The 22,264-nt window shown below is 58.2% G+C and overlaps 3 protein-coding genes across 7 annotated transcripts; all 3 read right to left on the bottom strand.

Annotated features, from left to right (window-relative positions):
- Nucleotides 1-283: 283 nt before the first annotated feature.
- MAFG (MAF bZIP transcription factor G) lies at nucleotides 284-8,892 on the bottom strand. Of its 4 annotated transcripts, none has more exons than XM_052657429.1 (3): nucleotides 8,719-8,892; nucleotides 4,906-4,969; nucleotides 284-4,808 (listed from the first exon to the last, which is right to left on the bottom strand). In XM_052657429.1, exons 2-3 carry the CDS (start codon nucleotides 4,939-4,941, stop codon nucleotides 4,356-4,358), a joined length of 489 nt encoding a protein of 162 aa, XP_052513389.1. In that variant the 5' UTR covers nucleotides 4,942-4,969; nucleotides 8,719-8,892; the 3' UTR covers nucleotides 284-4,355. The 4 variants fall into 4 exon arrangements, with proteins under 4 accessions (XP_052513389.1, XP_052513388.1, XP_052513387.1 ...); XM_052657428.1 differs by having other exon boundaries at nucleotides 8,723-8,741; XM_052657427.1 differs by lacking the exon at nucleotides 8,719-8,892 and adding an exon at nucleotides 5,681-5,699.
- A 3,533-nt stretch (nucleotides 8,893-12,425) lies between these two features.
- On the bottom strand, nucleotides 12,426-17,066 carry PYCR1 (pyrroline-5-carboxylate reductase 1). Of its 2 annotated transcripts, XM_052657715.1 has the most exons (8): nucleotides 17,043-17,066; nucleotides 16,506-16,618; nucleotides 16,165-16,235; nucleotides 15,246-15,425; nucleotides 14,774-14,995; nucleotides 14,372-14,464; nucleotides 14,060-14,223; nucleotides 12,426-13,231 (listed from the first exon to the last, which is right to left on the bottom strand). In XM_052657715.1, the coding sequence occupies exons 2-8, from the start codon at nucleotides 16,570-16,572 to the stop codon at nucleotides 13,066-13,068; spliced, it is 963 nt and encodes a 320-aa protein (XP_052513675.1). In that variant the 5' UTR covers nucleotides 16,573-16,618; nucleotides 17,043-17,066; the 3' UTR covers nucleotides 12,426-13,065. The 2 variants fall into 2 exon arrangements, with proteins under 2 accessions (XP_052513675.1, XP_052513676.1); XM_052657716.1 differs by lacking the exon at nucleotides 17,043-17,066 and having other exon boundaries at nucleotides 14,774-14,992; nucleotides 16,506-16,678.
- Nucleotides 17,067-19,693: 2,627 nt separating this feature from the next.
- MYADML2 (myeloid associated differentiation marker like 2) lies at nucleotides 19,694-22,014 on the bottom strand. Its single transcript, XM_052657981.1, has one exon. It carries the CDS (start codon nucleotides 21,860-21,862, stop codon nucleotides 20,939-20,941), a length of 924 nt encoding a protein of 307 aa, XP_052513941.1. The 5' UTR covers nucleotides 21,863-22,014; the 3' UTR covers nucleotides 19,694-20,938.
- Between the last annotated feature and the right edge of the window lie 250 nt (nucleotides 22,015-22,264).

Below are 22,264 nucleotides of genomic sequence, written 5' to 3'. Positions count from 1 at the left end.
AGGTGTTTATTGATCATATACAAAATAAAGAAAACCTTATATATCACAAACATACACTATGTACAGCAATAAATACCCGGGGCCTGGCCCTGTGCCGCCCCTCCTGGACAATAATTTAGCAATAAATACTGCACAGGGCAGGGAGGGCACGAGGCCGCGGCCGCCCAGGTCAGCCAGGGTGCCCCAGTGAAGCCCTTCCCCACCTGGATCTTCAACAACCCCCGCCCGCCCCGGCAGATCCCAGCGTACCCTCGCCCGCCCCCCCCCCCCCCCAAATTCCTGTCTTTAGCCTTAGGCAGGGCAGGTAGGATCTGATCAACTCTGCTCAGCCCACCTTCTCAGCGCCAGGAGAGCAGCAGAGCTGGACACACTGGACAGCCCTTATCCTGCTGCCCTAAGATGCCAGGAGAAGGTTTTCTGTACCCAATCCCGTTTGGTTAAAGGCTTCAGGGACTAGCAGTTTGAGGGGATGTGGAGAGGGTGGGGCTGGGACACAAGGTTGTTAGAGGGGTCCCCCTTCACAGGTCACTAGGGACGGCTCTCCTAACACCCACGTACCAAGGCTGCTGCTCCAGGGTGGGGTGGAAATGTGTGTGACTGGTCCAACAAGTATAGCACATGCTCAGGACACAGACCAGAGCAAGACAAGTTACCAGTCTCCAGGGCACACCCTTGCCTCTTCCCATCAGCTTCAAAACCAGACAGCTAACTGGAAGGCAAAAACCTGCCAGAAAGAATTATTAGGTGGCTTTTGGGGGAAAAAATCGTTAATGTGTTGGTTCCTTTCACCAAACCACAGCCTAAAAAAGTAACTTACAAGATCCTAGAGCGGAAACAGTGCTGCAGGCTGTGGCTTCCCAGCTGTGGACGGAAGCTTTGGCCAACCAGCCGCTCCAGAGAAGGAAGCAGCAGTTGACACCATGGGGCTTGACCATCTGTCCCAAAGCAGGCTGCAGCGGATCAGAGCTGCAGGCCCAGGCACCGACCACTGAGGCTGCCGCTGATGGTCAGGGTTGTGCCCAGACCTGGAGGCCTGAACCAAGAGTAGAAAAGCCTCCAGGGAGACCTGGCACCTGGCAGAAACCAGCATACCACCCAGCAGCCACAGCTTCTCCAATGCAGTGAGTGCTACCTGGAGCAGTGGCCAAGAGCCACGGGGAGGGCTCCCTGGAGCCATAACTTTGGGCAGGAGCTGACCTGTTCCCAAAGGGTTCGCCTCTGAAATCTGAGTGTCCATGTTGGGATAAGGGAAGATGGGCGAGGGCAAAGTGTAAAGGAAGGTGCACATTATGGTTTACTTAGCGGACAAGTTTGGGAGAACTGGCCTGGGCCAAAGTCCTCAATTCGCTGTGTCAAAAAGTTGAGGAGAAAGAGAACACGACACACTCACAGTAGGAAAAATGAATTAACAAGAATCAAAAAGACACCAAACAGCCACATATGGACACAGGATCTACTGTCTAGAACCAAAGTGAAGTGGGGGAGGGGCAGAGCAGCCCCAAGAAGCTGGCTTAAAGGGAGCAGGATGCTCCCAGATCCAAGGAAGAGTCGCTCCAAATCCAAAAACCTCAAAAGGAAGCATAGCCTCACTAACTCCAGACGTGTCTATAAACCAAACCAAGGACCTGTAATTCTGTTCAGCACATGCCAACCCTCAAACCTCCTCTCTCCAGGTCTACAGCATGGCAAGAGTGCACAGAGATGGAGGCCCTATCTCTGAACAAAAGTGGGGACTGCACTTGGACAGAGAGCCTGTCCCTCCCCTTGCCCAGGACAGGGCATGATCTCTCTTTAGAGATTCTCATGATGTGATTCCAACTTGCTGCTACAAGCAACATCAACCACTCTCTTCTGGACCTTAGGTAGACAAAGCCAGACTGCAGGGAGCCAAAGGAATCCACTAAGTGATTCAGAGTCAATGGTCAAAATCTCCATTGCAGGCCAACCTGGGTATAGCCAGGAATGTCTCTGAGTGTCTAGGGTCAAGATCAAGCCCATCAGGACAACAGAAGTTGACAGCCCCAATTCCCCAGAGTTTGGGTATGCTGCGTCAAACTCTGGGATGAAGATTCTACTGTCCACAAGGTTAAACCCTGCCAGGCCACATTGTTTTTGTTTTCACCAGCCCACTTCTGTGCTTTTTCGAGTGTTTCAAGGCCACCAGAGAAGCCAACCAGCGACCCCAAGTAGTAGCCAAGCCCCACATGGCCAGAGCCAGGGGAGTAGCCTCTTGGGGGGAGGGAGGGGCAGGCACCACAGGCAGCCCCCATCACGTGCCTACAAGTAGCGGCCCAAGCCAAGTCTGAGACTGGCTGCCTCACTGAGTGGCCACGATGGGAAGGTGGGCTCAGCCCTGGGGAAGCACCTCCACAAGCCGAGCAGCGGATCCCTGGAAGACAGACCCCAAAGGGTGGTGAAAGAAGGCCCAAAGCCGAGAGCTGCCAGCATGTTTGGGGGGAAGAGGAGGGACAGGACCTGGCCCTGGAGACCGTAGCCCTTGTCTGGCACTGGTGGGAACCCCCAGGCCTTCAGGCAAGAAGGGGCTGCTCCAGGTGGGCCCCGAAACCACCTGGCTCTGCCTGGGAAGCACCGTCCCGCAGCATGGAATCAGCTCTGGGATGAGTGGGCAGTGGGTCCCTGGGCTTCCCCTGCTGAGGCCCACCTGAAACCCACAGAAACAAATCTCAGATCAGTGGCTGGAGCCCAAACACGGTGACTGGAGGCCAGAAGGAAGACAGCTAGGGGCAGCTTGGCCCTGGCCTGGTGGGCACCCACAGTGACTCCTTGATCCCTGCGAGCCCCCAGCCAGGGCCAGAGGCCGAGGATAAGGAAGTAGTGCGGGGGGCTGGGGGGCGCCCAGAATGGCCCCCAGTTTCACCTACACTGCTGCTGGATCAGCCCAAGCCTGAGACACACATGCAAAGCCGAGGGTCAGCCCAGGGTATGGCAGAACCCTGCAACTGACCCCCCCTGACCCCGGCTCTGGGGCTCAAGTTGAGTGCCAAAGCAGAAGAGGCAGGGCTGGCGGCACAGACCCCCAAGCTCCACAGGAGCAGGCGCAGCCTGGCACGACAGCCTGGGCCTGACAAGTCAGCAGAAGCAAAACCACAACCAAATCCAAAAAAACAAACACAGGAGAACAGACACAAGAAGTGACACCCACAGGTCAAAGGTCACCAGAAGCACCAGCACGTGACGCTGCACAAGACCTCACCAGGCACGGACGACACCACGGCACCGGCAAGAGACGGAAGCAGGAAGGGGCAAGGGAGTAAGTCACTTTCGGTACAATTGCAAAAGAGATAGCAGGGAGGACGTCAGGACGCGCCTTCCGGTCGCTCACGGCTTGGCTTTTTTTTTGTCTTTTTTTTTTAAACTAAGTTTTATAAATAACGTCTGATAACTCTGTGTATATAAAAACTAAACTCCAACAGCCACAAAGACTTGTCTGTAAGTTTACAAGAAAGGATTTTTTTTCTTTTTTTTAAACTAGCAAAGTTTCTATTATACTTTCTTCCCTTTTCCATGTATATGGTCAAATGTTCTTGCTTTTTTTTAAAAAGACAGTTTTATAAATACTCTGCAGCTTTTTTTTTTTCCTCTAGCTTTTAAACATATAATTTAATAACTTCGTAAAAGGAACTTCTCTCTTTTAAATAAAGGGCTATGTAACCACACAAACAGGTCATGTAAACAGTGACACGGGACCCATCGAAGGACACTGGACACACCCTTCACGCTCACAACCAGTGATTTGGTCTTGTTCAGTGCAACACGTCAGGCGTGAGTGCCAAGGCCCCTGGCCCACAGCCACACGATGCCCCATCCCCCTAGCGCCAGACTGGTGGCCCGCCCATCCAGGGCTCTCGGGAACAGCCAATTCCGTCTACGCCTGCGGGCTGGGCTGAGAATGAACCTCCTGGCCTCCTGCTAACCCAGTGGCCATCAGAGCCTGTGGGCCACTTCGTAGTGAGAACAGCCTCTCTTGCCCTACAGCCTTCCGTGTTCGGGGACACCCATGCCCCGGAGAACCCACTTGATCTTACTCTGTCCACTCCCACAGGCTGACTCTGGACTCCAAGCCCATCTGCCCGTGGTACACAGGGGGTGGGGGCGACCCCACGTCACCGCCAAACTGACCAATCCCAACGTACAAAACACACGATGACAAAGACGAGATCAAAGGGGCTCAGCCCAGCGCCCCGGGGTGCAGGTTGTGCTTTGCAGGGAAGGGAGGAGGTAGGAGAGGAGGAAAAGGAGAGAAGAGGAAGAGGAGGAAGGAAGAAGGGGACAGGGCTGCCGAATTTGCCATGCGCCTACTGGCCCCTTGCAGACCCGCCTGGCCAAGTGTGTCCCTACGACCGGGCGTCCGTCTTGGACTTTACTATTGTGATGACACTGGTGGCAGCCACCTTGCCAGGGACAAGGGGCCCCAAGCCAGCAGCAAGGGGACCCCGAGCTGGCGCCACAGGGCTTCGGGCCACGGTCCTGGCGAAGTTCTGCAGGGCCTCGTACTTAGAGCGCAGGGCATCGAGCTCCAGCTTCATGCTGGCGTTCTCGGAGGCCAGCTTCTCCACCTCCTGCTGCAGCTCCGCCTTCTGCTTCTCCAGCTCCTCCTTCTGGGTCACCCTCTTCACACGGCAGCTGGCAGCGTAGCCACGGTTCTTGAGCGTGCGCCGGCGCTGCTTCAGCTGGATGATCTCCTCCTTCGACAGGCCCCGCAGGTGCTGGTTCAGCTCCCGCACTGACATGGTCACCAGCTCCTCGTCAGTCAGGCTGGTGCCATTCTCTCCCGGCTCCCGCTTCACCTGAGGAGGGCACAGCGCACGAGGTCATGGGCCAAGTGGGGGCCATCCGGTCCTGTGCCACCCGAGCCCTGAGATGCTGCCCACCCTATCTGCTCACCTTCAAGGCCTTGTTTCCTTTATTGGGGGTCGTCATAACCCGGAGGGCACAGCAAGCAGGCACTCTGCGAGACAGGGAGTGAAGGTCAGGACCCTGGAGACCACTCCCTTTTCCCTCCCCAATCCACACAGACCCTTGAGCCCCCCTGACACCCTCTGTCTACCCAGAGGAAGACACCCATCCACCTCCCACCCCAGCCTCACCCCTTGCCTGCCCCTTCCCTTTGATACCTGGCCTCTCCCGAGCTGGGTTGCTCCCTGTCCACCCTGCCCCTAGGGAACTAGGTGGGAGGCTAGGAGGGTCAGATGGGGGAAGGGGAACTGAAGGGCTATTAGGGAGGCAGAGGCAAGAAAAGGGGCCTGGAGCGGGGGGGGGAGGGGGGGGGGTAGAGATTAGAAGGATGCGGGAGGGGCCAGCCTAGAAGGAAGCCGGGAGCTTTAAAAATAACCCCAGTGCGCCCCAGAGCACGGCTGTTCCTGGCGAGTCATGCTGACTCAGCACATCGCTCCCGCTCTCTGCTCTCTGCTCTCTCACCGGCCTGGCACTCCCCGAGGCCGCCAGCCAACACAGCCCCAGGGGACTGGCAGCAGCAAGCTGCTGGGGCGGTGAAGACCAGCCTGGCCAACAGCAGGTGAGGGTCGGAGCCAGGGTTCTACCTCCCCTAAGCCGCCTGGGACAAAGCCCTGCTACCATGAAGGCTCAGTGGGCTGTCCCCACTGGGGACTGGAGCAGAGGGGAGGATGCAGGAGACTGCCAATTCTCCTAGACTGCTCACTTTGAAGAGTAGCAAGCAGAGTTATCCAAGCCGCTCTGATTGCTCTGATTTTGTCTTTAGCACAGGTGGGAGCTCCCCACCCTCCTGGTGGCAGAAACTCCTGCCAGGGGAGCCCAGCCCTGTGCCCCTCCGCCCTCTTTGTCCACCTCTGCTGCTGATGGAGTAACCATCCTGTGGCTTTGGTTGCAGCTTTTTGTACCCCTGCCCCACCCCATCCAGGGTATTTCACAAGAGTGCCACAACTGACCCCCCAGGGGCCTGCTCAGCCCTTTCTGGCCAGTGACTGTTCTCTGGCAGGGAACAAAACTCAGAGGGCCCGCTCACCCACCCATTGGTCATCTTTTCTGCATCCCGCCCTCACTTTCTGCAGCCCTGCCAAGGACATTTCTCCCCACTGAGTCCTGGATTCCTGGCTCAGCTGGACCACCTCTGGCCCCTTGCTCCCTCTGTGACCTTCCAGGTTAGATGCAGGGAGGTAAATGGAGGCCTAACCAGGATTGTGGTGCCCTCCTGGAGAGGCTATGGAGCCACCGCTCTTCCAGAGCAGAGGGTGGGGCAGAGGAACTGGAGGTCAGAAGGTCTTCAGGGCCCCATGCCTACCGCAGGAGCCAGGTCCTCCAGGTGGAGCCAGAAGGGCTCCCCGAGCCCTGAGTCTGGGTCCAGGGTCTGTCAGCGAGAAGGAAAAGCCCTGGCACCAGCTTTTCCCACGCGCCATCCTCCATCCACCCCCCAACCCCCAAATGCTGAGCACACGGTGACTTCCTGAAGAGATCACACAGAAAAGTGCCGAGCGTGGCGGCTGGGAGCTGAAAAGTGCCTCCTCGGCAGATTTCACCCTCCACAGAAGCCCTGAACTCAGCACAAGTGTAGCCAATCGCCTCCTAATCAAAGGTGTGCCTGTGTGCTACTCGTGAGGGGGAGGGGCAGGTCTCAGCAAAGCAGGGGCTTCTGACCTCCTGGCCTGGTCTCCGCTACCTGAGGACTCTCACTACTGGGATGGAGACAGCTTTTGGGCATGAGCTGGGACTGATGGCTCAGGACCGTCAGTCCCAGCCCACCACAAGAAACCAGAGGGAGGGCATTTCAGAGGCTGGATCAAGGAGAACCTTTACCCTGCCTCTGCTTCCGCTAAGGCTGAGCACACCTTGTGGAGAAGACATGGGTGGTCCCAAGGGCAGGAACCCACCAAGGTACCCAGGGCCACTCATTCAAGGTGAGAGCCAGCCAGAAAGGGGAGAGAGCTCTATCCTCTTTCCCAGGTGTGGACAGCAGACAGGAGGCCAGTCGCCCCTGCTCCTTCTCCTGATCACAAACACCAGTGGCTAAACTGCCCCGGCAGGTGTGGCGTTGGTCACTCTGGCACCCTCACTTAGCCCACTGCACTCCCACCCTGCCCTTTAGACCAACCTTCTCCAGAAGCCCTTTGTAAAAAGTCTAAAACTTAATTTCCACCAGAGCATAAGTAGCTGAGAAGAATCTACATGTTCCTGGGGCATAGAATTTCAGCCAAAAGATCAGCTTAAGTGTTAAAACACCTGGCATCTATAAGCCCAGGGCTGGAGAGGAAGGACAAACCACAAGGTCAGCCTTGGCTAGCCATGAACCTCTGGGCAAGAGCAGTCAGCTCTGGTCTAGATGGAGTGCTCCCCTAACCCTGAAGACCAGGAACCACTCATGCACCCAGGAAAAGTAGTTCAGGCCACACCACCCTCAGGCTGTCACTCCCCAGGAGTCCCTACCACTGGCCTGATACCCAGAAGGGCCACGTTCTTTGCTAACCTGCACAGTACTGAGTCCCAACCTCAAGTGGAACCACTCTGGGGTGACCGGGATGCGTCAACTCCTGCCATCCACACCAGTCCACCCTCAAAGTTACCACCACTCAGACCCCAAGGCCAGGCTGTGGAGAAAGCCAAAGCCTGTTCACCAAGACACCTCACTCCCCTCAAGTCTAAGTCCTTATGCTTCCTCTCCTTTGCCAATTTCCTGGTAAAGCTGCACTGACTTGCCCCCTGAACTGTCCACTGTCACCGAGGACTCAAGTACAGGCACCCCTCCTTCTCCCACTGCCTCATGTCTTCCCACCTGAGACAGCTGGGCCTGGCCAACCACGCCAGCCACAGGGAAAGCCTACTTCCCAGCCCGCTAGGACGGCCCCCCCTAAGCTCCTCCCCTCTTCTCAGAACTATTTCCCAGTTTGGGGAACTGTCCCAGAGGCGGGTCAGGGACCAGCAGCCTGAGAAAAGCTTGCCTGGGAGGGGATGGACACACCAGGGGTTTCACCCTCTACCCCGGGATGACCTGCACCGTGACTGCTCCGTTTACTCCTCACCCTCCTATCGTAAACTCGTATCAGTCCAAACTTAAGCAGGCGCCACAGCCTGGGGCCTGGCCCCTTCTAACTTCCCACGGTTTCCCTCTCACCCCTCGTTTCCCGGCCTCTCAGGCCCCAAGCTGAAATCCCCCCAAGGCATTAGGACAAGCATCTAGTGACCTCATGCTGATGACTCAGCAAGTCTCCCTCTGGGCTCTGGCACGCGTGTGACGGAGTGAAGCCGGCGCGGGCAGGGTCTTCCCAGCCCGCCCCCACGTGCCGCCTCCTGCCCCCAGCTTGCCAAAGACCCCGCGCCAGGGAAGCCTTGACACAGACACCTGATGAATCAGCAGCTCAGGCCGGGGCCGCCGAGCTCTTCCGCGGAGCCCTGGGCGCCCTGCTCGACCCCACCCTTTCCTCCCGCCACCCAGGCCGCCCCTCCCTCCAGGACGCCCGGCTTTACCCAGCCAGCCCAGAACAAGCCCCGCCCTGCCCCTGAGCGCCCCTGCGCCCACCCCATTACCCCCGGCTCAGAGGCCAGGAACTGCCCCTGACCGGTGGGGAAATCGAGGCATGGGCCGCCAGCAGGGCACAGGCAGACCCAAAGACCTAACTACCCGGCCCGCGCCGCCGGGAGGAGCCGCAGCCCCGCGAGCACCCGTCCCCGGCCTGGAATCCCTGGCCACCCTCCGTCCGGCCCTAGCCGGGCCGCCGCCGCACTCACCCACCACACTGCGGGCCCGGCGGGCCGAGGCCGGGGCGGGGCGGGGCGGGCACTCCGAGGCCGCGCTGGGCTGGCCGAGCGAGTACTCCGGGCCCAGAGTAGGGGCTCGCCGCCTGCGCGGGCCGCGCCGAGCGCGCTGGGAAGGCCGGGCTGGACCAGGCTCGGGGCTCGGGATTCTCCGCCGCCGCCGCCGTCGCCACCGCCGCCACAGCCACCGCCGCCGCCGCTCCACAGACGTCACATGATGTTTGGTCACGTGGGCTCCATTCATGAAGCAGCAACGCGACCGGCTGGGGCTTAAAGGGGAAGGTGCGGCGGCGGCGGCGGCAGCGGGGGCGGGGCACGCCTGCACTGCGCTTGCGCGCCCAGGCGCCGTCGCCTGGGCAACGCGCGCCGCGCCCGGTGGGTGAGGTCTCGCGGGACTGGCCCAGGAGCGCGCTCCCGGCCAGCCACGCCCCCTTCAAGGCGGGGCCTGGCTATCCTGCGCAAATATTTTCCTGTGCCTTGTGTGCGGGACATTTCAAAGGCCACGTGTCCAGAGTGCAGGTGCGGATCAGAGGTCCCACGCATAACGGAGAAGATTCTCACGGTAGTTCTGATGCCGCCTGTCAGACTCTGCATGCACTGCCTCCATAACTGGAGCGGGCCTCAGCCCTGCCAGGAACGTTGGCCTGGCTCACAGAAGACCCATATACTCCCGGAGGTGAAGGGCTTGTCCAGGATTCAAAACTTAGGTCTGTCTGCCACTTCCAGCATCCTTCCTGTAGTGTAATCTGTCTTCACCCAACATCCTGAGCCCTCACAAGGACTCAAGTGGTCCCTGGAACACGTCTGGCTCAGAGTGGGTGAGGGGTAAACATCTGTTGAATTAACAGTTGATGTAGGAATTGTACCTTTCCTTTCCTGTTTCATCAGCATCTGGCTGGAACTCAGGTCACCGGTCCATGTCTGCTCCTGAACTTTCTCTAAGTTCTCACGGCTCTTCAAAATTCCCAGAGAAAAAGGTGACAAAAGGCAGACGGGAAATTGAAGGGATCCAATTTCTACCTTGAAATTCTGGATTTACCTTCTTAAATGAAAAGCCAGGAAGGGGGACCTACCCTGCCAGGCAGGTCAGAGGGATCAGGTGAGCTGAAAGAAGGGTGAGTGAGAGGTTGCCTGTCCTCAGGGGAATTCAGTGCCACTGATGGAGGCCAACCCAGGAGGCCCCCAAAGCCAGGAGACAACAAGGTGTTAGCAGCTCTCTCTCCCAGACTCTAATTCCCTCAGAATCCCACAGGACCTTGTCACCTACTTTGCAGGGTTGCATGTGTTTGTCTTATCATCCTGTCTGTGTTCTTTAAGGGCAAGGCGTGTCCTCTGTACTGGGTGTAGCCTGAGTCTCACAATGTACTAGGCCACAAAGACTTGCCCCTGAGGCCAAGAAGGAGGTCTTGGACCTCTCGCATCCTCACCACCAGCTTCAGGCTCTTCTGTCCCTGCTCATACTTGCAGGGATTTCCACAGGTGTCACTTCTTGCAGGATACCAAACACTTCATAGCATTCTCCCCACATCACACCCTTTCTCAGGCTTGTATGACTCTGCCACACTTCCCCACCTCTGGCCTTTGGTGGTTGGAATCAAGGTTCACAGACCTGCTGGCTGAAACCCAGTGTGTTCTTCATGGGGTAGCACAAAGCTTGTTGCAAAGCTCGTCTGGATCCCTGTGCCTCCTCCGAGGCTGTGACAGGTGATTCCTTACTTTGGAACCATCTTCTGGCTTTCTTCAAACGCCAGACCAGGGCACGTGTGGGAGCAGCAAGACCCCCTCATCTTATTGGTAGACACCTGACACACAGGAGGCGCTCCAACAGTGAGACTGACTTTGACTTGAAGGGAACAGTCAAGGAGAAGTTTGGTCCTGGGCAGATGTGCGGTCTGTGGGACCATCTCTTCCAGGACATGTTTCCCCCAAGGGATGGTGCCAGGGTCTCCGTGCACTGTCAATTACTCTGCCAGGTGAGGCCCATAGCCCACTCATGCTTCTACCCACCAGCATGGAGTGCCAGGGGCTCATGCCCTAGGGGGTCCCTGCAGGGATTCCAGGCCTCAGGAGGGCCTTGGGCACTTGGTACGTGGGGAGTGACTGGGACTCTGGAGGCCACCCTGACAGGGACGAGGGGGTATAGTCTTGGCCCTTGTGTGCATGCGTGCTCAGTTGTGTCCGACTCTTTGTGACCCCATGGTCTGTAGCCCACCAGGCTCCTCTGTCTGTGGCATTTTCCAAGCAAGAATACTGAAGTGGGTTGCTATTTCCTCCTCCAGGCGATCTTTCCAACCCAGGGATCGAACCCGAGTCTCCTGTGTCTCCTTCACTGGCAAGCGGATTCTTTACACCTGAGCCACCAGGGAAGCCCTAACTGCGGTCGTCTTGCCCCGTAACCGCTGTCTTTTCTGTCTCCCGTAGATTTGGAAGGCCATGTCCTTGTCCCCAGAGTGCTCTCTTTACCCACCACATTTGCACAGGGCTTTGGTTCTAAGTGGGCCCAGGGGAAGGAAATGAACCAGAGCTGAGACCTTGCAATGCGGTTCCTGGAAAACCTCTGCCCAGGGGCTCTCCTGGTCCCCTCCCCTCACCCTCCCAGGACCCATCGCTTTACCTGGATGCCCCCCCACCAACACCCTACAGATGCCCAGTCTTGCTCCTCTGACATACTCACTCAGGTGTGTGTGAGTGTGAACCTCTGGAGGCAAGGGGCCTTGTCTTTATGCTTAGCAACTGTTTATCAAACAAATGTGAGCCCTCTTGGCCCCAGAAAAGGTTCTGACCCTCAGCAGCTCCTCTGATCTTGTGGGCCTCTGATGATAGATAATTTTAAGTCAACCTGACTGGGCCATGGGGTGATCAGATACTACTTCTGCGAGGGTATTTTTGTATGAAAGTAACATGTACATCAGTAGACTTCAACATTAGACCAAATTAACATTTTAATCAATAAAGCAGATTGCCCTCCTTATGTGGGTGAGCATCACTGGAGCAGTTGAAGGCCTGAATAGAAGACTGACTCTGCAGAGTAAGAATTGTCCATCAGCCTACTTCAGACCTCACCTGCCTACATCAGTTCTCCCTGCCTGATGGCCTTCAAATCAAAATACTGGTTCTCTGCGGGTCTCCAACCTGCCTGCTTGACTCCATAATTGTGAGCCAATTTCTCATGATAGATCATGATATGAGCTTTGCAACATATATAAAACAAGATAAACCCCGTTTATATATATATATATATATATATATATATGCCATCTCCTACTGGTTATTCCTCTGAAGAACTCTAACACATCTTCCTAAGGGGCTCCTTCTTTATCTGCCCTTGGCCTTGCCTGGGTGAGCTGGGGAGACATCTGTCTCCACCAGCCCCCACCAAACCAAAAGGTGCAGAGTGCTGAGGCTGATACCCCTCCCCGCCACAGCAGGGCCTGCCAAGACCAGCTATGGTGCCAGCTTCCAGTCATGCCTCTAGGGACTTTCCCCAGAAGCCCTCTTGTGCTCTGCTCACTGGGAGACTCAGCCCCACCAGCCAGGCTGGCTGCCTTAGAATGTAGGGCTCTGGAAATGTGGGCAGCCAGCCTTCAATGTTATACCAGACAGCGATGACCCTCCGGCACAGGTGGGAGCCTTCCTCCCCATGAGGGGACAAAGTTGCAAGTCCAGGCATTGGGGCTGGAAACAAATTTATTTAACCTAAAAAGTTAAGAGACAGAGCTGACAGCGTCTGTGGGTCAGGCTAGGAAAGGGAGATGATGGCGTGAGTGTTGGGGCCTTGGAAGTCCAACCACCTGAAGAGCCTTCTTCTCAAATGTCCTGCTGGCCAAGAACCATGCGCCCTTCTGCGGGATGTCAGGGACCCTCAGGCCCTTCCCACACTGAGGAAAGAGGTGTGAGTGGGGAAAGGGCAGATGCTCTCCTTGGGTGGGCCTTTGTGGTGGGGGTGGGGAGGGGTGGGGCCTTGACCTTTGTACTAGAGCTGAAGCCAGCTAATGCTGAGTGGGGAGGGTAAAGCCCCCTCAAGCCTCCTGAGCTTTGGAGGAAGGTGGTCCCGACGTGGTTTGGGGACGGATGAATCGGGAGGCTGAGGCCAGAGAATCCTTGCTTTGGACCAGGACGCACTTGGGGGACCATGCAGGTTCCCACTGGGAGGTGATGTGCCCCGTTCCTGGCTATGACTCGCAGATCCGAGTGGACCAAGCCATGGGCAGTATGGATCAACATGAGGACACCCTGTGTAGCCTGGGGCTAGATACTCCCAGTGCAAGAGCTGTGAGCCCAAGAGAAGGCGGAGAGTGGCCCACAGGCAGGTCGGACCCCTCAGTCCTTCTTGCCTGCTGGGGCCATGCTGCGGGGCAGTAGCTTGGAGTAGCCAGAAGGGGCCAGCGAGGCGCCGGGAGGGGAGTCCAGTTTCACCTTGTCCAGGATGGTTTTCTTGATGGCAGCTGGTGAGACCTTCTCCTGGTCGGCCATGGACTGCAGCTCTCTGGGAAGACAGGAGGGATGCATCCAGGGCCCCATCTCCTTCCAAGCTCAGGGGCCCAAGAGGGAAGTGGGAAGAAGTCCATGGCTTCCAGTAGGGAGCTGCTGCGCTGTCACTCCTACCTCAGGGCCTTTGTCCCTGCAATGCCCTTTGCCAGTGACCCCTCCCCTACACTGCCATCCATCTGCCGCTCACCCCATTCAGGTCAGCTCAGGGTCACCAAATCTACCAGCAGCACCTGAGACATGGAACCGTCTCGGCCCTGAGCACGGGACATGGGCCTCATCTGCCTCCCTTGCAGGCTGGCACCCAGAGGGCAATGCTATGTTCTAGCCTCACTGTCAGACAGTGGTAGAGAAACCTGGGGGCTTGGACTGGAGGGCAGGCAGGATGCTGAGAAACAGGCCTGTCCATCCCGCAGACCTGAACTTGCAACAGGGACTCTGAGCCAAGATGCCACACCTGGTCTGTCCCCTGCTCTTTCAGCTTTCATTGACTGTGCTGACGTTGTGCCAGTACCTCTCGCGCATCTCTTACTCTCCCCGCAAGGCCAAGAGGAAGGTGGTAATCATCAGCCCCACAGAGATTTCCTCCTGGCCTGCCTCCCTGGCTTGGATGACCACCCCGGTCAAAAGGCCACAAGTGATGAAACAATGAGGAGCACAGCCTGGGCCCAGGAGGCAGCGCCTCCTCACAGCATGATGGGGGATGGTGAGGGATGCTGTACACTGCAACCCCAGGGCTCCCCGTGCCCTGCCCACTGCCAGGCCAAAGCTTGATAACCATCTGCTGAGCCAGTGACAGACTGGGTGGGCAGTGGCTGAGGCCCACCGTGTGCGGATGCAGGAGGCCTCCACGGCCTTGATGAGCAGTGAGCGAAAGCCCCCGCTCTCCAGCACATGCAAGGCATGGATGGTGGCCCCGCCTGGTGAGCAGACGTTGTCCTTGAGTTGGCCTGGGTGCTGTTCAGAGTCCAGTAGCATCTTGGCAGCCCCCTAAAGCCAGACAGAGGGGCTGAAGGTTGTGAGGGTACTGACCCCCCCTCCCAGCCACACCCACTGACTCTCCAACAGTCCCCCCAATGCACCAGTCTTGGTCCTGGCAAGGAGTGGCCCCCACCAGAGGGTCAGGAAAAACACTAACCAGCAGAGCCTGGGCCCCGAGGCGGACTGCCAGGCGTCTTGGAAGTCCCATCTTCACGCCTCCATCAGCCAGTGCATCCAGGGCTGTGAATGCCTGCAGGGAGAAAGTGCTTAAGCTGCTGTCCCGGGCCCATTCTCATTTTTCTCCGGGCACTGCTTAGAACAGCAACCCCAGGGAACCTCATGGCTCCCCGTGCCCTACCCACTGCCCAGCCAGAGCTCTATGAACAGCTGCTGTGTGAATGACTGAGTTGGTGGGCAGTAGTTGAGAACCACTGTGTGCGGTGGGTCTGTAGTAGCTCTGCCCGCAGGAGCCCAGAGCAAGGAGGAGGGTGGAAGATGGGAGACATGCCCTGAGGTCCTGGGAACTGCCTACTTGCCCCTGCCCTTCCCCAGTTCTCACGTAGGCTGGGCCACTGCCGCTGAGCCCTGTGACGGCATCAATCAGGTCCTCCTCCACCTCCGTGCAGAAGCCCACGCTGCTCATGAGCTGCTCCAGGAGCCTGCCGTCCTCCACCTGGGCGTGGGTGCCTGTGGCATACACTGTGGCCCCTTCCCGCACTACGACTGGCGTGTTGGTCATGCAGCGGATGACTTTGGGAGCTGGTTGGAATGCTGTCAGCTTCTGGAGGAGAAACCAGCTGTGTGTCCATCCCGGCCCCTTGCCCTGCGGGCTGTGCTGGATGTGGGTGTGAATGTGCTCACCCAACTCACCCAACCGAACACTTCCTGAGCTCTACGGGCTGCACCAGTGCACCCACTTCACAGGTGGGGGACCCCAGGTGTGGAGCAGGCCAGGACTCCTGAGCCCTCTGCAGCGCACACATCTGCCCCATCTCCAAACCCTCGAGCCAGCCTCGAGCCGCAGTGCCCACCTTCTCGATGGAGCTGATGGTGACACCGGCTGCACAGGACACCACGATGTGCCGAGCCTCAATGTCCGTGGCGATCTCATCCAGGATGAAGGGGATGATGTGTGGCTTCACGGCCAGGAAGAGCACGTCGCTGTGCTGCACGGTCTCCTTGTTGTGGTGCGTGAGGTTCACCCCCATCTTCTGCAGGGAGCGCCCAGGCAGGCTCAGCCTGTGATTCGTGGCTGGCTGGCCCCCGCAGGGTCCCCCCAGGCCAAAAGCCCCTCACGTAGCCCCTCATCATAGAGGATTCTGGGAATGTCGGCATGGCAGGGCTAGCGGCTCAGGGCATGGGGCACTGACATTCTCTGCCACTCCCACCCCAAGGTGGAGAAGCATTCTGCTCTGAAAGGTAACCCTTTTGTGGATGGAAAAGGGAAACTGCCCGCAGTCTGGGCCACCTGGCTCTGTAGCCCCTAGACCCCTGCCCTGTGTGCTGCAGGTGTGAGTAGTGCTGTAGATAGTGGTCTTAAGCTGGGAACCTGCCAGCACCCTTGGAGCCCTCACTCAACTATGCCAAACTGAAGCTGCGTCCAGCCCTTGGATTTCAGTCCTGGCCCCCACACTGTGACTGTGACTCCTGTGGGGGCTCCACTCAGGGAACCGCATTCCTGACCAGCACCCTTTCCCCACCAGCTGCGCATGTGCCCGATGAAGGTCCCAAGAGCCGAGAGAGGGAAGCCATCTGCAGTCTGAGAGGCAGTCTTTAAGATAGTCTTGCCCAGGGACCCTCTTCTCATTGGCATGGGGGACTGCAGCATGGTGGCACCCACTGGGGCCCCTACTCCTAGTCTTCCAGGGTCAAGGCTGTCACTGGCTTCCAGAAATACTGACCAACCTCCAGAGGGACAGCCGCCCAGTCACCCTCCAACCCTGCACCTACCCTGAGGGCAGAAACGGTGGCCATGTCCATGTCTGGAGAACTGGCCATTATCTTGTGGGCAGCCACAACACCTGCAGGGGACAACAGTCCCTCCCTCAAGGCCAGGTCTGGCATCCCTCCCCCACATTCCCAGGAAGAACAGAACCACTCCCCCCCACCCCCCCAACCCCCCACCCCCACTCCAGGGTAAAACAGCAATCACTGCCTTACTCTCAAGGCTACCGTTTCCCACAGGGCTCAAATGAGGCATGTTATTCCGACTCCCTCTTCACCTCCCAGCCTGGGGAAGGGTAACCGGCCCACCCTCTTACGTTTGTCCTTTTCCTGGCCGTAGAGCCTACCTGCTGCTGTGAAGCCCTTAGCCAGGGCAAAGGCCAACTGGCCAGCGCCGATGAAGCCCACACTCATGGTGTCTGGAGATCTGCGCCCACCGCCCTCTCAGCTGGCACCGGCTCTGCAAGAACAAGGCGGGACGATGGGGCAGAATCCAGCCCAAGAAGTTAGGCAGACAGTGCCAGCTCTGGCCACTCCACCGCCAACCGGAGTCCCCCGCCCCCGCCCTATCTCAGCCGGTCTAACTCTCCCCTACTCCGGTGCCCCGCCCACCGCGGCTTCCCGATCGGTTCCCGAGGGTCCCGGACACAGGGAGCAGGGAGAGGCGCGCCCGCCTCCGGAAGAGGTCGGCAGCTGCTTGGGGTGGGGAGGCGAATCATCTGCGCCCCGACGCACCCACGCCCGAATCCCCTCCCCACGCCCACACCTCCCCAGGTCCGAGCCCCCTCCAGGCCGAAGGCGAGGGCACGGACCCACATTTCCCTCCCGGAGTACCACCACCCGCCCAAGCCCGACTTCAGCCTGGCCCCCGATAACCCAGTTACCCTGTACGTGTCGCCCCCCAGTCTGCAGCGCCGCGCCCGCCACGCGGCGCCCACTCCCGGGGGCCCCACCTCCGCCGCTCCAGCCAATCCGCGGCGCGGCCGCCTTGGAGCCGACCAATCCAGGAGCGCGGGAGGTGCCAAGGGGCCGTTGCATCATCCGCTAGCCCGGGCCCCCCGCCCCCGCCCCCTAGGCCCAGTCGCCCCTGCGCTCGGGAACCCGCATCCCGCTACCCTCAGCCAGGGCTCCGGACTCTTACCCACCCGAACCCGGACCGCGCTTGGGGACCGAGAGCGGCGGGGGAGGGGCGACAGGAGCCGGGTTCTCAAAGAGCGGCCCTGGGCTTCGGCTCCCCTCGTGGGGCCCTGTAGTTTGAACACGGACGCGGCTCTCGCTCGTTGTGAATCCAGACATGTTATTAACTTGATCATCGAGTATGGAAGAGTACAACTAGCTAGGATTTTTTTCCTTTCTTTCTTGTAATGCTTTTTTTTTTTTTTTTAATTACTTGCTAGGCTTCTTGCTTTATTTTCGGGAAGCGGGGATTGAAAACAATTTATCAAATAGCATTTAAGGTATAACACTATTTTGATACTGTATTTTGTCACTGAAATTTTTTTTTTTAATTGTATCGGAGGTGTGGAAACTGGAGAGACAGCCCCGGGCTTTCTCCGAATCTCAAAACTGGGAGGCACCTGGGAAGTCCAGGTCCCTCCCCTGGAGATCTGTACCCTTTCCTTCCTCACTACAGTTTTCCCTCTGTTAGTCTCAGGCTCAGGTGCCCTTTTAAAACTACATGGCTCTGGGGGTCACTGGCCTATTACCATCGTGACCCTCCCCAAACAGACTCTCAGGGTGGGTAGTGGTCAGCCAGTAGATAGAGGAAGATGACCTCCTAATGGCCCAAGTTCCCACAGAGCACCCCATATTTCTTGACATCTTGTCTGCAGGGTCTGTGAAATCTTTCAGCCCTGGATTCTCAAAAGATTCTCAAAAGATCTCTAGTTATCTTTGTGAAGGACATGCTCAGGGCTCATTTGAACTGAGCTTGCTTTTGTGGTTCAGAATAGTCTGGAGTCCCAGTCAGTAGCAAAGTTAAGAGCAGAAGTAAGAAGTGATCCTCATTGACAACCCATCCCCTACCAGGGGAGGGGATGCGCTGCCTTTTTTTTTTTTTTTTTTGGTTCTGTATCTTAAATGATGACAAGCTGTTCTGAAATGTAATTTCAATGCATTTGGATGTTTGTGCCCCAGAAAGCAGGGCTGAGTTCTTGACATAATAATGACCAACACTGACACCACCAGACCACTGTGCAGTGAGCTCGTGTACACAGCAGATGTTCAGGCCTCCTTGTGTTTATCGTGGCGTTCAGTCCTCATCCTCTGAGGGAGGAGCTGTTGTAAGTTCCAGTCCAAAATGGATTGCTCAGGGAGTGGCCCAGGCTCAAATGCATAGATGCAAAGCCGGGGATCCTACCATGTTTTGATTGTATGTTATTAGAGAGGGAGCGTCCCAGGTGGCTCAGTGGGTAAAGAATGTGCCTGCAATGCAAGCGACCCAGGTTCGATCCTGGGTATGGAAGATCCCCAGGAGGAAGGCATGGCAACCCCCTCCAGTATTCTTGCCTGGAGAATTCTATGGCTAGAGGAGCCATAGAATTCTACATTCCATGGGGTTACAAAGAGTAAGACGTGACTGAAACGACTTAGCCTTCACACACGCACATATCATCAGAGGACAAAGTCTGTCCTTTAAAAAGTCTTGTTTTTCACGTGACAACAACACATAACTCCTTCCTCCAAAAAGAAAGAGTCCTCTGATCCAAGGAGTGAATATCATGAGGACATTCCCCAGTGCAGCCTCCTGGGAGACAGAGGACATCTGCTACGCTTATCTTGAGCCCTGGAACCCCTCTCCTCCTCTGTCACCCCGCTCAGGACCTTTGAAATTTAGAGTGGATGGAGCTTTGGGAGCAGAAGATCACAGGGCAGTGAACAAACTGGGGACGCGTGACAGATAACTCATTTCAGAAACTGGGTTAGAAAAGGAAGGAAAACTGTTAAAGGCCTCCCTGTGGGCTGGTAAGGGTGTGGCCTGTAGGCGCCTTTGTCACCTAGCAACATGCTCCCAACCCCCACCCTCCTTAGTCAGTAGGGCCGTCAGGACACCTTGGGACACAGGGGCTCCTGCCCTCTCCTGGATCTGCTGTTGAACTTGGGCCTCTGCAGGTGAAGGGCCCCTGTGCGTGTGCCCTCCCTGGTGGGCAGACAGGCCATGTCTCTCTCACTGTGCATGGTGCCAGCACAGGGAGCCCTCGGACCCTGTGCCTAAAAGCTGCTTGGGCTCTGCTACCACGAGTGTAGTGGCCCCTCTGCCCACTGCCATGCCCAGGACCCCTGGAAACCCCAGTGGTAGTGGTGAGTGCTGAGAACTCCCCACCCCCATCTTCCCCTTGTTGTCACCCACTACTTCTTGAGGAGGCTGCCCCCCGCCACCCAGTATCCCAGCACCCCCCTCCCCGCCCACGGCTGCCTCCTTCCTCAGCCAGGTCTAGTCTAGGCTCTTCTCTGGGAATATTCTGGCAGATGGCCCAGGAGGTGCAGGTGGCCACCACCCCCTCTGGCCACAACCCCCTTAGCAGAAACTACTCAGTGCAAATCAGTGTTGGTGTTTATTTCCTGCTCAAGGCCTTGGCCCAGGCTATGGGCTGAGCAGCTACTGTGCTTGGGCAGCTAGTGGTCTGCTCCAAGCTGGCCCAGTCTGGGCCATTGAGTGGGAGAAGCTGGCTGGAGTGTGGAGAGCAGTGGCCCCAGCAGGCTGTGGTGGTCAGCTAACAGGCAAAGGAACTCTTGAGCGGAGGTCGTTGGTCTGTGAGCACCAGGGGGTGTCTGGTACCCAGGTTCGTGGCTCAGTGGCCGCCCCAAGCTGGTCCTCCTCTGGATCAGGGCTGCCCCAGGCCAGGCCCCCCGGGTCCTTGGCAGGTACGGCAGAAGCTGCTACTTTGGGGTAGACGCTGGGGGCTCAGTGGTGACTCCCTGGTGGGCGAGAACCCAGTGTCTTCCTAGCGTGCTGTGCCCTTAGCAGTGTTGCTGGCTGCTATGGGCCCCTCCAAGCCTGCGCTGTCTCTAGCTCGCTGAGGCTGCCCTATGCGCACTCTAGAGTCCTTGTTCGGCTTCCGAGGCTGTAGCCACCAGAGGTGGGTAAGGCAGGGTCCTAGTTCCCGGCTCCTTCTCCTCATGTGGGCACAGATACCCCAGCAGGAAGGCATCTGCCTGGATCTTTCCAGGGTTCCAGAAACTGCCCCTCCCCAAGGCCAGAGGAAGCACTGGCTTCCCACATCCCTCCACTGACCTGGCTCTGGCACTCTTCCTGGGTTCCCTTCTGACCCCTTCCCACACCTCTGGGAATTGTCGCTTTTCAATTCTACTTAGGTGACTCAACCTAGATGTGATCTCCAGACACTGATGGGCTTTTGGGCCAACTTTGTAATCCTGGTCTCAAGGTTCCCATCTGCATAGTGGCTGACAAGAGTGCCTGCTTCAAAGGGTTCTCATGTGTTACAGGAGCCAGCACTAAGGGAGGGCATGCCAGGAAATGGAGAGAGAGGAAAAGAGAGAGAGACAGAGACAAGAGAGATAGAAAGACAGAGAGATAGAGTGGGAGTTGCCTGGCGAGACTCCTCCCCCGTGACCTGTTCGTGGCCTCCTGCCCTCCCTGCCTCTCTGCCCCCTCTCTGTACCTCCCTGAGCTGCACCGCTGAGCACTGCCAGCAGCCGAGGCATGGCTCTCTCGGCTGCCTCCCTCCAATTCGTCTTCACGGGTATGGGTTCACCTGGGTCCTCTCATGATGCGAGCCCCTGGAGAGCAGAGGTGGGTGGGCTGCTGCCACCTGTTATGCTAGAAGGTGGGCACGAAGCGGATCCTCTGGGAGTAGGCCAGGTCGGCGACGTAGAAGAGCAGGTTGACGTAAGTGAAGATGGCCACCACCAGCTGGCTGTCCCAGGGGCAGCTGCCCCTTGGGCAGTCGGGAGGCCGCCCAGGCTCACCGTACTTGGGGTCGAAGCAGAAGACGGGCCAGATCACTGCAGCGCTGAGGTAGAGGAGCGTGGCCAGGAAGGTGTACACCACCACCACACGGTCGAAGGGGCAGCCCAGGCCCCCTGTGTGACCCAGCACACTCAGGACCACCACCGCCACTGTGGCCAGGAAGCAAAGGCTGTAGACGGCCACACACCATTGGGTGGCCACGTAGCGCCCATAGCGGCTATCATGGACCAGCGCCCCAAATATGATGCAGGCCACGAAGGCCTGGACGATCTTGAGGAGGCCTGACACTGTGGCCATGTAGCTGGCCACCTGGCCTGGCCGGGCCCGGGTCAGGGCCACCTCCGTAGCGTAGGCCAGGAAGAGGAGTCCGGCGAAGACGCTGGCTGCCATGCGGAAGTTCCTGGCCGTGCAGCCCTCGGGCTCGGGCAGACACTCCAGCCGAGTGAAGTACAGTGGGTAGATGACCGCTGCTGTAGCGGATAGCAGCGTGGCGAGCATGGCGAAGGCCGCCGTGAAGTTTCCCCAGGACAGGCGCAGACAGCCGTGTAGCCGGGTGAACTCGCAGGCCACCACCAGGACGGAGAGTGCGAAGCAGAAGCCCCAGGCTGCCACGCAGAAAGTGCCCTGGACGCCTGAGAAGCCGCCCCGGTGGGCCACCAGGCTGAAGGTGGTGCAGCCGAAGATCAGCTGCAGCACGCGGGCCGTGCCCACGGGAGACGTCACGGCTCCCAGGTGCAGGTAGCCGCCCCCGGGGGGCTCCATGGTGCTGCCCATGTGGCCGGCCGCGTCCTCGCCTCACACAGTGCCCGGAAACCCTGCGGTCTCTCTCGGCTCCGTCTCCTGCGGCAGTGGCAGGTGCCGGCAGCCTGCAGTGGCGGTGACGGTGACGCCGCCGGTGACATTGCAGCAGAGCAGGCTCTCGGCCGCCTGTGTGTGTGTGGGGGGGGTGCCGAGGCCCCCCCAGTGCTATAAATAGGCGACCGGGATCAGAGCCCCGGAATAGCAGCCTGAGGGCCTGTCCCCATCCCAGAGAGACATCTGACCCTTGAGTCCCGCCAAGCCGCAGCCATTAACCCCTTGGCTGCTGGGCCTCTGAAGCACCTGCTTCTGTCGGTCAGTCAGCTCTGCTGCCTGGGGAAAGGGGGAGGGAAAAGAGCAGAAGGGACCAGGCGCCCC

This window comes from Budorcas taxicolor, chromosome 19 (genome assembly GCF_023091745.1).
Source record: "Budorcas taxicolor isolate Tak-1 chromosome 19, Takin1.1, whole genome shotgun sequence".
Lineage (NCBI taxonomy): Eukaryota > Metazoa > Chordata > Mammalia > Artiodactyla > Bovidae > Budorcas > Budorcas taxicolor.
Note: the sequence above shows the minus strand (reverse complement) of the source record. Positions and strands in the feature narration are given on the sequence as shown.

Excerpts from the sequence above, each read along its gene's own strand:
- MYADML2 (XM_052657981.1), bottom strand. The coding sequence starts at position 21,862 with ATGGGCAGCACCATGGAGCCCCCCGGGGGCGGCTACCTGCACCTGGGA.
- MAFG (XM_052657429.1), bottom strand. The coding sequence starts at position 4,941 with ATGACGACCCCCAATAAAGGAAACAAGGCCTTGAAG. Across the intron at positions 4,809-4,905 it reads AAGGAAACAAGGCCTTGAAG|GTGAAGCGGGAGCCGGGAGA; the intron begins GTGAGCAGATAG and ends TGCCCTCCTCAG.
- PYCR1 (XM_052657715.1), bottom strand. The coding sequence starts at position 16,572 with ATGAGTGTGGGCTTCATCGGCGCTGGCCAGTTGGCCTTTGCCCTGGCT. Across the intron at positions 16,236-16,505 it reads TAAGGGCTTCACAGCAGCAG|GTGTTGTGGCTGCCCACAAG; the intron begins GTAGGCTCTACG and ends TGTCCCCTGCAG. Across the intron at positions 14,996-15,245 it reads CCATCAGCTCCATCGAGAAG|AAGCTGACAGCATTCCAACC; the intron begins GTGGGCACTGCG and ends TTTCTCCTCCAG.